We start from the raw sequence: 12,356 nt of genomic DNA on the forward strand, positions 1-12,356 counted from the left end.
AACGCGCTTGCAATATCAAAAATCGCATAAAATCATTCGAAATATCCATTCCTTTAATTATTTCCACTTCTTACTATAAAAAAAAAAATGTAGTTCTGAAAAGATGTGGGAAACTAAACGAACAGATTTATTTTTCAATAACAATAAAACACCGTATCGAAAACTGTACGAATTACCTTCAACAGTTACTTGTGACGAAATTTTCTTGCTATCACGGCGATACTTAGACCGTAATTGACAAATACACATCCGTTTCACTAGAATTTCCGGTGACAAAAATAAAAAATGAAGCATATCTCAGTGCGGGCGTGAAACTAATCGATACCAGACAAGGCAATTTCTCTTGAAAAACGGCGAGCTGCTTCGCGAGCTGCGGTGCGTTTTGGCTCACCGCATAGGATTAGGATAGGAAAAATTTGGTGTAGAAGTTTTTAGAACACGTAATCAATTCCAAAGTCAGATTTTTTTTTGCAAGGTACGATTGGCGGCGACCAGCTTCGGGCGGATGTCCGGCAGCAGCTTCCTTTTACCGCGGCGTGTCTGTGCGAGGACCGTCACGATTACCCGCAAAAGGAATTGAAGCCACAAACCGCACCCTCCCGGCGTCCAGATGCTGCGTCCGGAACGGAAACGCCACCCTCGCAAGCGCACCAAAAAGCCCGAACACCGCCGCTGAGCTTTACGTCTTCGCTTCCGGGAGGCACAAGCACACCAACGATTTCAACTCGCAGGAACTCTGCCTCTAAGCCAGCTTAATTGCCATGCAGATGAACACGGGGCGCAATTGAATCACCGAGGCATAATTATTATCAGCCGTAAGCTAATCCCCGTCTTCAGTCGGGAGCGCTCTTTAACAAGCCGTTCCTCGTTACTCGTTACGGAGAACAGTTTTCCGATACAGGGTGCTGTTTCCAGTTTAAGAGCTTGCTAATTTAAGCTTACCCTTGATGTATACTATAATATACCTAAAAGCACCTGTTATCCAACCGATGTGACAAAATTCCCCTGTATTATTCCCTCATAATTGTAACAAAGCAGAAAACGTGTTATATATTTGTATACGTATATGTATGTATAATTGTGCGTATATGCATATTAATTGCAAATTTTATTGGTATGAAACGTAAGAACGAAGCAAAATTAATTCAATGTAATGGTACAACAAATTTCTCAAGAGTCAACGTGATATAGTTAGAACTTTTATCAATATATGTTGTATGTCAGAGTGCGTGGTACTGTGTGTGTGATTCACGTGTATGGAATATGTATCGGCAAGAACCGTGAGATGAGACGTGAGTGAGACTGTTCTAATAACTTATATCAGTTTTTCGAAGTTGATACGTTGAATATTAGTGTTGTGAAAATTAGTGTATGTAAGGTACATGTCGCTATCTATCAATTTCATACTACGAATTAATATGCCGGGTGAATTCTGACAGCAGACTTCGTGTACATAACATAGTATCGTGAGGATGAGTAACAGAGCGAGTAATTGAATTGAGTCGCTGGTAAACTTGGGGCTCATGTTCTCGTGATCTCTCGCAAATTTCAACGTAATTTATGGGCCATACCTGATTGGGGGAAATTTGTGGATTGCAGTTTTGACTAATCGAATGAGTGCCTGTATTCAATCATCCCCGGTGAAATTTGGAAATTTCTTTGCGCGAAAATACAGTTCTTGCTTCGTTGGTAATTTTCTTCAACACTTACAACTATACGATTGATCATTTTCATTCGTACCATTGAGATTATTTGCATTCATCCGTAGTACCGACAATTTTTCTATCACGAGGAACAAATCGGCCCAATGTGCAGATACACTGCAAGGATCGATTTTCACGTTGACACATTTCCTTGAACTACATTCCATGCAAGTTTTTAGTTTTCAATTTTTTTTTCCATCCTCAAGTCTCAGTGACACGAGATTTATTATGACGGTCAAAAAATGTTTGGCGATTTACTACCGGTATTAAAAATATAAGGAGATAAAAATTCAATATAATTTAAAACAAAACTATACGTGTAATAAAGATATGTAAAAATGGATGTGAAGAGAATAATCGTTTGATTGATGTATCTAGTTGTTGATAAATTATCTATTTTCTTACAGACAAATGATTGAAATTTACACGGAGGTTGGTGAATCAAATCTGTTTACAATTTCCGCGTAAACAAATTTGAAAGTAGCCTCGAGTGTTTGATGGAAAAAATTATTTACGCGAGTTCTTAAACATCGCCATTATCATGTTAATTATATAAGTCGTAGATTTAATAACATACGGCAAATTCTAGTCATCATAAGAACAATTGGGGAAAGAGGCGTTTAACTGTGAATATTTTAGCAGTATATATAGGTAATTCAACGTATATAAATAATAATAAATGAATAAAACTATGATATGAACATAGTTTGAGAATCATGTAAATTTGTGTATGCTATTGTATTGTATATAAACGTATAAATGCAGGTAAAACCGCATATTACGTATGTATAATATATTTAGAAATATTTATAGAAATAAAGCTACATGCAATCTACTTAAGCGATATAAATAAGGTGATGAATAAATTTGAAATTAAAGTTAAGCGGGCATCCAAGCGGGGAAAAGAAATCTTTTCTTTACCACAAGCTGGGCAAAATGTGTATGACGAGGAAAAAAAGAAAGGAGTAAGGGAAACGAAAATCTAATCATCGTTGTTCAAATCTTGTGAAAATCATTCCTAGCTCCTAAATTATCTACGTGTATAAGTATGCATTTAATAATGTTCGCTCACTGTTATATTCTGGCTCAAATGCTCCAATTCTATTCCGATGACGTAGTGTAGTACATACTGTGAAATAATACTTGGTACATGTAAACACTGAACTGAATGTTTAAGAATAAAAAAATCCCTTGTCCCGTTTAAAATTCATTCATTTCGATCCTTAAATTGAAGTAGAAATATATCGGTGCATAAATCGTATCGTGTGCAGATCGACGTACGTGCTTCAATTCTCCGAATCGCTGTTAAACGACGAATAATTAATTGTTGAATAAATTTTTTTACTTTCGTTCTTAATTTTCGCATTCAAAAATATGCAAAGCAAAAATTTATAGGCTGCAATAACATTTCGCTTCGGTCCTAACGGCGTGATAAAATTCACATCTTTAACGACCAGCAACATTAAAACGCGTGAAATTAATGAGCAGATTATTGATCAGCGGGGTTATCACTTCATCGTAAAAGTGAACGAAGCGAGTGTCGATCAATATCGAGAAGCTATCTCAGTAACTAAGTTACGACTAGAAAAGAAATGTGAGTCAGTCTTCATCGCCAAAAAAGCTCATGCATCAAATTTATTTTCCAGTTGTGAATTGCAAGCATAAAGGCGAAGAAATTGAGTTCAAAACAAACATTAGTGATTAATTTGAAAACGAAGGAAAATCTGAATCGTGCGGATGCATCGCTTATTTTCTGCCCAAACGACAGTATCTGGGGTAGGAGAAACTGTCTTACAGTGGTAGCAAAATCAGACGTTCAAGAAGGCTTGGATGTTTAACAGTCGCCTGCAGGCAACGCTATTACTCAGGCCGAAACACTTGAGTCAGTCCATTGTGTTCTTCTAGCTCGATTATAACTTGGCACGAATTAAGAAGCGAGGTACTCCTTCGCCGAGAATCGAATTAACCAAGTCCTCGTTGCTAAAATTATGATCCTCGTCTTGTGCTGCACCCACATCGACGTCAAAGACAACAATGTATAAATTCGTAAATAATCTGGCGTTGATAAAGCAGAAGATATTCTACAGGCAACGATGTTGACTTGGATTTTTTTCTGGTTATTGTGAACAGTGTTTATTACAGATCTACGCAGTGTGAGCACTAACTATTATCGTACGAGTAGATTGTTTTGATCGATAATTATATTACGCCGCGCGAGATCATCGACAGTGTTTAGAACTGGAGACGCGCAATAAAGGCTTGATTCTGTTTGCTGTTTGTGAACAAAATACGTACAGATTGCAGGTGAGTGTCAAATGCATAAAATTAAACTTCCAGACAAGAAAATAAAAAGTGAGTTGTACTGTTCACGCGGATGACGCAAAGCACGTGTACATAGGTGTAGGGGATTTTATCAGAACTTAACTGACTCGATCGAATACATGATTATAAATTTATCGGAAGATTAGATAAGCGGTGTAAGAGCGAATGAAATCCAAGATTGATTTTACTGTCAGTAGCCGAAGCGCTGATGCTGATTTACAAATCAAATTGACTGCGAAAGGACAGTTGAATATAACTGGTATACGGCTTTTTCGATGATTAAAGTTCTGTGCGTTTTTTTGGCCTACGTTGGTAAGCTGAAATTCTGTTAATGGCACAGTTAAATAAGAAATGAGGCTCGTGTCGTGTCGTTATCATAAATCCGTTGAGGCAAAATCTCGGGCTTGCGTAATTTTTTAAATTTCGAACTATACGCGCATCGTCACGAACGATCATAAATCCACTCCTCGCTGAAACTAATGCAACAAAACACTAATCGAAATTCGTTTAAAATTAATTCGTAGCCATTGCCAGTGCCGCGAGTAGCCGCATCATTGGAGGAACTTCGATCGACATCAGTCTAGTTCCATATCAGGTATGTGTTGGGTGCTGAATTCGACGATGAAAATATGGCATTCTCGTGTAACGATCACCGCTTATGCTGCTTCAATTTAAACTCCCTAATTTCATTCTAACGAATTGTAACGAAGTTAAATATTTTTCTTGACGCTGCAGCGCTGCTCTTAAGTCTTAAGGTGTTTTCGCTCTAAACGCAGGTCGGTCTATCGGTGGGAGGCGACTTCAAATGCGGAGGCGTCATCGTAAGCACCACCGCCGTTATAACCTCGGCCCAATGCGTCAAGGGGTGAGTTTTTATCTGTGGCCGTGAGTCCTCCAAGAGTGCGAAATCGTTTATCTTTCCTCTCCTCCGATTATCAGCGTGACGGTGTCGACGATCACGGTTCGGGCCGGAAGCTCGTTCCGAAGCACATTAGGCACCGTCCACACCGTTTCCTCGCTCGTAATTCACCCCAGCTTCTCGAGCACGACTTATGACTACGACATCGCGATATTGAGGTTTTCGACCGCTTTTACACTCGGAACAACCGTCGGGGTCGCGACTCTGCCAAGTGTCGGGGAAACTCTTGCCGCTGGAAGTGTCGCAAATGTCACCGGCTGGGGACTCTCAGCGGTTAGTATATGAGCTCAGCCCTTCGAGAGCTTTCACCTCTTATCCTTCGTTTGATTTCTGGCACACAGGTCGGCGGCACCAGCTTTTCCGGAAATTTGCAAGTCACCCAAGTGCCCATAGTCGCCACTTCCGTTTGCACCGCCGCCTTGAGCAGGATCAACACCATAACTGACCGTATGTTGTGCGCTGGATACACTACGGGTGGACATGACGTGTGCACCGTAAGTGAAACGACCTTATAAATCTGGTGGTCATCCTTTTACGGTTGATTTTCAAGTTGGTTTTGAATAGACGCGGCATTGATGTTGGAAGGATCGCAATTAACCAACGATTAATAACCAAGACTCACTATTTTTATCACTGTTTTATGGTTTCAAATCGTAAAAATAGTCTGCCGCTGCTCAATTGATTTGCGCTCCTTAATTGATTTTCGTTGCTTAATTGTTTTTTCAAAAACGAGGTGTTTCAACGCTTGATTCGCACGACAACTCCAAGTCCGTTGATAAGACTTTGATGAAATTTGTTACGCATTTTATTGCGATACCTATTCTAAGTATTCCCGGGAAGTAGAACGATTCACGCCTCGGCCAGACTGATCTGCGAGTCGCAAGTTCAAGACACGATAAAATTCGATAAAATTATGATGAACTTAGTCAAGGAAGAAGGTGGCATTACGACGTTAGAGTTTATAGTTCCGAAAACAACTATACAGAAGCGTTAGAAACTCGTAAAACCTGTTTTTTCATTTCGCATTTAGTGGACAACTGTATATAATTTAAATTAATGTGACAAGTGCAAGGTTGACGAGAATTCTATTGCCCACTTAAGATGTTATAACTTAAAACATTGGAGACCATTTATTTGATTTTAAATCTCAAAACATAGTTCACACCGACACCATCGAGTCGTATAATCGTTGATTATTTGCAATAAATTAAGCAACCCCCCTAACGGCATTTCCGTAATTCTTGCCTCTCTGTAATCGTGACAATTTCTTATCTGCAGGGCGACACCGGCGGCCCTTTAACTTACGGCGGCAAGGTGGTTGGTCTCGTTTCCTGGGGAGCTTCGTGCGGTGCGATTGGCAGTCCGGCAGTCTACGCAAAAATCTCCACCCTTCGTGCCTGGATTAGTACGGAGGCCGGAGTTTAATGGCGTAGAAAATTCTGTGTTAGAGGTGTGGTGGTCCACAGGCAGCAACATTATTTGAATAAACTCGAGATTTTGCGAAACAGAGTTTAATTGGTTTGGATAAAAGGACTTTTACGGAGAGGAACTTTTCCTTGAAACGAAGAGTGTTATACCTGTATTAGTAAAATTATTTCAGCTCCAACGCGCAATCACAGAGGATTAGAAGACGATTGCTAAGAATCGGGGAATAAAAATAACAGGATCGGTGCATCGGACAAAAACACGATATACGTCCGTTGAGATAACGCCGTTAGCGATTTTGTATTAGTGGATAAATTTAGACGGGGTTCAAGGCTAATAATTAAACGCTGCGTCCTGGAACTCTGATCTATGCAAAAATTTATTTCTCACAGCGTTTGACCTTTGCATTTTATAACCCATCGCGTAATAACAACAGCTATGCGATATTCCCTCTCGTCAAGTATAACTCTCAGACGCGTAACATCGAATTTAGCATAATTTTGACGCCACGGTGAGTTTTTGCTTTTCACTTCTCAACTAAGCAAATGAATTCTCTCAAAACGAACAGGTTTACGAGCCAGTAAAAAAACCGTATAAAATGTACCTCAGTTTTTGCCTGATGCTAATCGATGTACATTGTAACAGTGCGTTAAGACAGAATTTACGGTTTTTTTTTTTACTTTTGTTTTTTCTCTCTTGCATTCGTAAGTGGAAGAAGGTCAGTAGTAGCCCGGGAATGGGGCATGACATTCATGACATCACCATATCTCTGTTAGTTCGCGCAATGGCACGCGGATGCCGCCACCGTCAAGTAAATCGTTGTGATATACCGATTTTAAATAATCGGCTTATAATAATGCTCGGTCAGTTACCAGAGGCTTGAAAAAATTCCGAAGAACCGATGCGGTTATTTCTGGTCCCCGATTCTCAGCATCGCACTTACTCCTCCGTGCCGTCATCCTTGACGAAACAAGCCAGTAATTGTACAGATGAAAACGAGGAATCAGAAACACGACTTTTAAGATTCGAAAATAGCTGCGGTCAGGTACGTGAATGTTGCTCACCTATATTTTCGAAAGACAGAAAATCCGACAACGAAGATACCGACATCGCCTCGAAACCCTGCTGCAAGGACAGATTGCAAAAGATTCCAACTGTGTGCACAATAACAAGCAGTTTTTTAAACGCATGCGAGGATGATCGAAAACTAGCTTTACTTCAGCGATCAATCTTGCTGCCGCAACAGAAATTATATGTGCAACAGCGATTCAAGGAGCGTGCAATAAAAGTATCCCGTCATTGGCTGGAGACGAAAATACTTTAGTCGTCTTATTAATTGAAATATTCAGTGATCACTAACGAACCGTTTTATCGATACAGTTATCGACTAATTTTGTATCGTCGTAATTTGGAATTAATTAATTACACAAAGATCTAATACATGTAACATTTCACTGACAATGCCAATCTGCAAAGTAGGTACATTATAAAATCATTGTCCCTAAATTAATGAAACGAAATCCTCTTCATTTTCAGAAGTGAAATTAGGCTAAAATGGTTTCCTTAGGTGATGTTTCACGCAAGTCAGCAGCTTTACGATTCATCCGCTGGCACTCGGAGCTTTCATCGAGCGAATTTGGCCGTAAAGACGGTATAACCGGATACTAAAACCCTGTCCGTACCGGACTTTGAGAATATCTCTTGCAACGAGAATCAAAAGCTGACAAAACTTGGGGCATCCGTGCAGTTATGACATTATGCAGCTCGTCAAGGATGAGTTGAGAAGATATTTCGTTTCGTAACATGTTCTCGCCAAGTTGCAGCAACAGCTGCATCGTCAAACGAAAGTTGAACCCCGGCGTAATTTCTGCTAATTGGTCGGCGTTCCGCTACTCGAGCCATTTTCAATCTCCCGAGAAAGGTGACAAAATATTTGCGCAATAATCTACGTTTTATTTCTGACTTTTGCCCGTTGACCTCACGGCAACCATTTCATCGCGTACCTGCTTTTGTCTTATTTAAACATTGCAATCGAGTTCACCCGGCAAATTTATCCGTTGACATTCACGTGGACGACATTAATTTACATCAGAGTATCGAATCTGGTTGGGCAACGAGCGTATCGATCTCGACTGTTCAATTTTCGACACTTATCTCCACATCGGAATGCCGAGGTCACATGATTTACTTCGTGACGGTATTAGAAATTAATACGAAAGTTACGGGAGATTACGTGTCTCGCAACCCGTTGGCTTATACCGATATGGATGTCAGTTGAAATTACATTCTATCACTTAGCACGTTCATTATTTACAAGACAAAGTTGCGTGTATAACTTTTTTTCACGTACGTACATCAGTCGTAAGCCTCGTACTGAGTCGTTACATGTTTTCTTTCGAGAAAAACGCTACTACGGTCCAAGTTTTGGGCTGTATTTCAAATGCACAACGCGTCGCTCTGCGGACACACGTATTTAAGTTTCATTACTCGGAAAAAAAATCTTACTCAAAGGAATAATACTATGAGCTCACTTTCGTGTGTTCCTAATTCTTCCTGCGAATCCTGCCTGCGGGGTTAAAATTGTGTAACGTTGATCTGGGTGGGGCTCAAAACTTGGAAGGGGCAATATTCCGTATGCCCGCTATATCGAAATTTCGAACATCCAAAAATATAATAAAGAAAGACGAATGGTTCGAATAGAGTGAGTAATGATCAGAGAGACTTTCAAAAATCAAGATTTTGAACAGTTCATTTTTCGTTATTTTATTTTGGCACGTTTGAAATTTCGATATATTGACCCTTCCACATTTTGACCCCCACACGTTGATCTGAACTTCGTCAATCCTTGCTTTACAGCGAGTCAAGATTATAAAACTTGGATATGGGAATTCCCGCGATCCACCAGAACCACCCCCATAAAGGTGATCATTGAGGGTTTGGTGCCGCGTGAAGATTGTTTTTTTTTTTTTGTCTCTCGGCAGGGGCGAGTGCGAATATGTCGTATTCAACACAAAATTAGGTAGCAAAAAGCACAATTTATTCCAGAGACTTACAGTGGCTGCGTACAACATGATGTGAGGATATTCGTATCAAATATAGTGTAAAAAAAAAAAAAAAGTCCTCTAAACTATCCGTCACGCAATATTTACATTATTCTTATCCAACATTGACTTTTGATTACGTTATACGATTAGCATAAAGAACCTGAGGCTTGTTTATCGCCGCGAGTCTTCGCCTTCGCGGTTTCACAAAAATTACAAATTCATATATTGACCCTACGCGTCGACGACGGCCGGTGGGGGATGCGCCGCGTTAAAGTCAAGGCTCTTCTGGATCGCCTCCGGGATAGCGGGGGGCGTCGGGATGGCGTTACTCTGTGGCTGGAATCCGTTCTCATCGGCGGTGTAAGTCACCTGAATCGCGGCTCCATCCGGGCCGGTATAGGTGTACGAGCCCTGAACGACCTGGGCGAACGTTTTCTCGTCGATCTGCTTCAGGCTCCCCTGCTGCTGGACTTGGATCCCGTTTCCAGTCTCGAAGGAGTTGCTGTACGAGCCGTCGGGGTTGGGCCCGTCCTGGCTCTGGCTGATGATCGGAATCGGTTCGTCGGCGGGGCCCGAAGGTGGAGGCGGTGCTGCGACGCAGACGGCCGCGAGGGCGGCGAGGACGAAGAACTGAAACGGGAAGAGAACCGGTTGGAATTCATTTTTTCGGGGTTCTTTCGCGGCGGTTTGAAGGGTGAAATCTGGCTGAAAATTGCGGGAATCTTGGGTTTAAAGTCGCAAGGTGTGCGGGAATAAGGCGATGATGATAGAAGAGGGGGAGGACGTGCAGGGATGGGGTGACCTTTCGCTGTCCATTACGTAAGCCTCGCACTCGATAACCTTTGCTCGACTCTTGGCTGATCGCGGCATTTACGTACCCCCTCTTTCGGTTTCATATAATTATTACAGGAGAAGACGGACCGATGGGCTGTTGCTACCTCGACGATTGAAACTGAGAAGAGTGCTGACTTCGGAATGACACAACGCGAACACGCGGAAAATAAAAATGAAACAAAGATAACGTAGCATTGCATGCGATGAAATTTCAACGGTTTTTGGCCGACGTCTATGCGAGGCAACTTACATCGCTGGTATGCAGATGAAACATTCGGCGACTTTCCATGGTACTAATTACACCCGAGTTTTAACCCATTAATACCAGCAGCTTTTCAAAGGCGTAACGGATGGCTTGACGTAAAAAGAAACTAAAACTTTCTTGCGAACTTCGTGTAGCGGACAGTGAACGCGCCGTTGCGTTGAACGGTGAATGGCATGTGGGCGGGTGTAGAGACCAGAGTATATTCAAGTATTTCAATAACGCGCTTATCCTGAATTATAATTATCCTTGTTCGAACGCAGCGTCAGCATCATAATACAATGCAACCTGACGTGAAATTATTAATAACGGACTATGATAGGACGCGTTGCAAATTATGCTGCAACTTACATGTATATGTATATAATAAATATGTATGCCACGTATAGGCGGAAGAGCCGCTGATAGGTGCAGTATTTGATAAAACACGCTCGATGGATGTTACGTCAAATCCTTCAAACTTGTTCTCCCTCTCTTTGGCTTTTCGTTTGTTTTTTTTTTTTCATTTGTCTTTTTTTCATATACGCGACGAGTCAATCGTCCAAACGGTCAAGCGCAAGCGTATCAAAAATGAAGCAAAAAATTTTTAAGCCGTAGAAAAGCAACAAGTTACACAGGTAACGATGCAGGAGTAATTTATTTTCATTCCGTTTCTGCATCGCGATAGCTCGGGAATATTTTACGACGCGACTTGATAGCGAATAAAACTTGTACCCAGTCACTGCTACCGAAAGTGTATTTTTAAATTGTTTGACTGTGTAATTTTAGTTGCGAAATTGAGCACTATTTTTTACGATCAACTTTTGGAGTAAGATCGAGGCCTCCTTCGGCCGTAAATCAAACATCGCGTATACGCCCGTAGCAACGCTTTAAGTGTGACGTTGGATGAAACCCAGGCAATTGAGGCTCGCTACGCGTTCACGAGTATTGCTCACTTTCCCTACAGCATCCTTCGCCGAGACTGTGAATCTACATCTAACGCAGCCAGCGTTTTTACCGCGCGATTTAACGCCGCTGCAAACAAGGTACATGTACTATGTGCGCTGATTAACAGTTTGAAAATATAAAAGCGTCGAAATCCTTGCCGGAGGAAATCCGGGTTTTTATCATCTTGAGAAAAAAAATTCACCCCACCAAATAAAATTCCGCACACGTACGTATGATTTATGGGACATGATTCCAATTTTAATATGAAGCAGGCCGGAGTTTTCCAAAAGGAACCTACCTTTGTCCGGTGGTAAATTTAAGAAACTATGAATATTCAAGATCGCTATCCACCCGAAAAAATAAGACTACTCCTGTTATTAAATATTTCTGTGATAAATTTGAAAGTTTCCAATGGCGGAGGGTAGACGATCCGGTAGAAAGAAAAGTTAGATACCGCCAAAAATTTGAAAGACCCGTTCGTATCGAATCACCGGGGCGTGTAAATTCGCGTGCGAGAGTTTGCGAGTTCTGGTTTCAGTACCGAGCTCCACACTGACTTGAATTTCAAGTAATGCAGTCTAAGCGCGACACTCGACGAGGTTGTTTTCCGATTCAGGGAGATTTCCACAGACTTACTCTTAGCGGGAACTCAATGTCCTCTTCACTTCGATCACTGATCGCGACGTATTTCAGACGACGAGTCGAATAGAAGCGACAATTTGCTCAGTGCAGAGCTTGGGATTAGATAAGGGCACGGAAAGTCGAGCCGTTACTCACCAGGGCGTTCATGATGAGAGTTCGGTTGGACGGATTTGCTCGCTGACGATTATCTCTCGAATGAGATGTACTTCTTGATGAGCTGACAGACAGAAGTTGGCTTATATACCCCAATCGGTGAAGCGAAGCGGGGGGCAAAACGT

At 41.4% G+C, this 12,356-nt stretch overlaps 3 protein-coding genes across 4 annotated transcripts in view; 2 read left to right on the top strand and 1 right to left on the bottom strand.

The window, feature by feature from the left end:
- The window catches only part of LOC124174497 (RYamide receptor-like), a 53,718-nt gene extending 50,814 nt beyond the window's left edge, over positions 1-2,904 (top strand). The window contains exon 10 of one of the 2 annotated variants that reach the window (XM_046553705.1): positions 461-2,904. In XM_046553705.1, coding sequence (XP_046409661.1) covers positions 461-746 — 286 coding nt within the window. In that variant the 3' untranslated portion in view covers positions 747-2,904. The remainder of the gene's footprint in view (positions 1-460) is intronic. The other variant, XM_046553706.1, reaches the window with a different exon arrangement.
- Positions 2,905-3,691: 787 nt separating this feature from the next.
- On the top strand, positions 3,692-6,453 carry LOC124187898 (trypsin-1-like). Its single transcript, XM_046580081.1, has 7 exons — positions 3,692-3,739; positions 4,001-4,007; positions 4,550-4,620; positions 4,802-4,890; positions 4,965-5,217; positions 5,286-5,438; positions 6,223-6,453. Exons 1-7 carry the CDS (start codon positions 3,692-3,694, stop codon positions 6,367-6,369), a joined length of 768 nt encoding a protein of 255 aa, XP_046436037.1. The 3' UTR covers positions 6,370-6,453.
- A 2,931-nt stretch (positions 6,454-9,384) lies between these two features.
- On the bottom strand, positions 9,385-12,356 carry LOC124181268 (endocuticle structural glycoprotein ABD-4-like). The gene is made up of 2 exons (XM_046567657.1): positions 12,214-12,356; positions 9,385-10,043 (listed from the first exon to the last, which is right to left on the bottom strand). Exons 1-2 carry the CDS (start codon positions 12,223-12,225, stop codon positions 9,645-9,647), a joined length of 411 nt encoding a protein of 136 aa, XP_046423613.1. The 5' UTR covers positions 12,226-12,356; the 3' UTR covers positions 9,385-9,644.

The sequence above is a fragment of the Neodiprion fabricii genome, chromosome 1, assembly GCF_021155785.1.
Source record: "Neodiprion fabricii isolate iyNeoFabr1 chromosome 1, iyNeoFabr1.1, whole genome shotgun sequence".
Taxonomy (NCBI): domain Eukaryota; kingdom Metazoa; phylum Arthropoda; class Insecta; order Hymenoptera; family Diprionidae; genus Neodiprion; species Neodiprion fabricii.

Coding starts and splice junctions, on each gene's coding strand:
- LOC124187898 (XM_046580081.1), top strand. CDS start 3,692: ATGATCCTCGTCTTGTGCTGCACCCACATCGACGTCAAAGACAACAAT. Junction 4,891..4,964: donor TCGGCCCAATGCGTCAAGGG/GTGAGTTTTTAT, acceptor TCCGATTATCAG/CGTGACGGTGTCGACGATCA. Junction 5,439..6,222: donor GTGGACATGACGTGTGCACC/GTAAGTGAAACG, acceptor TCTTATCTGCAG/GGCGACACCGGCGGCCCTTT.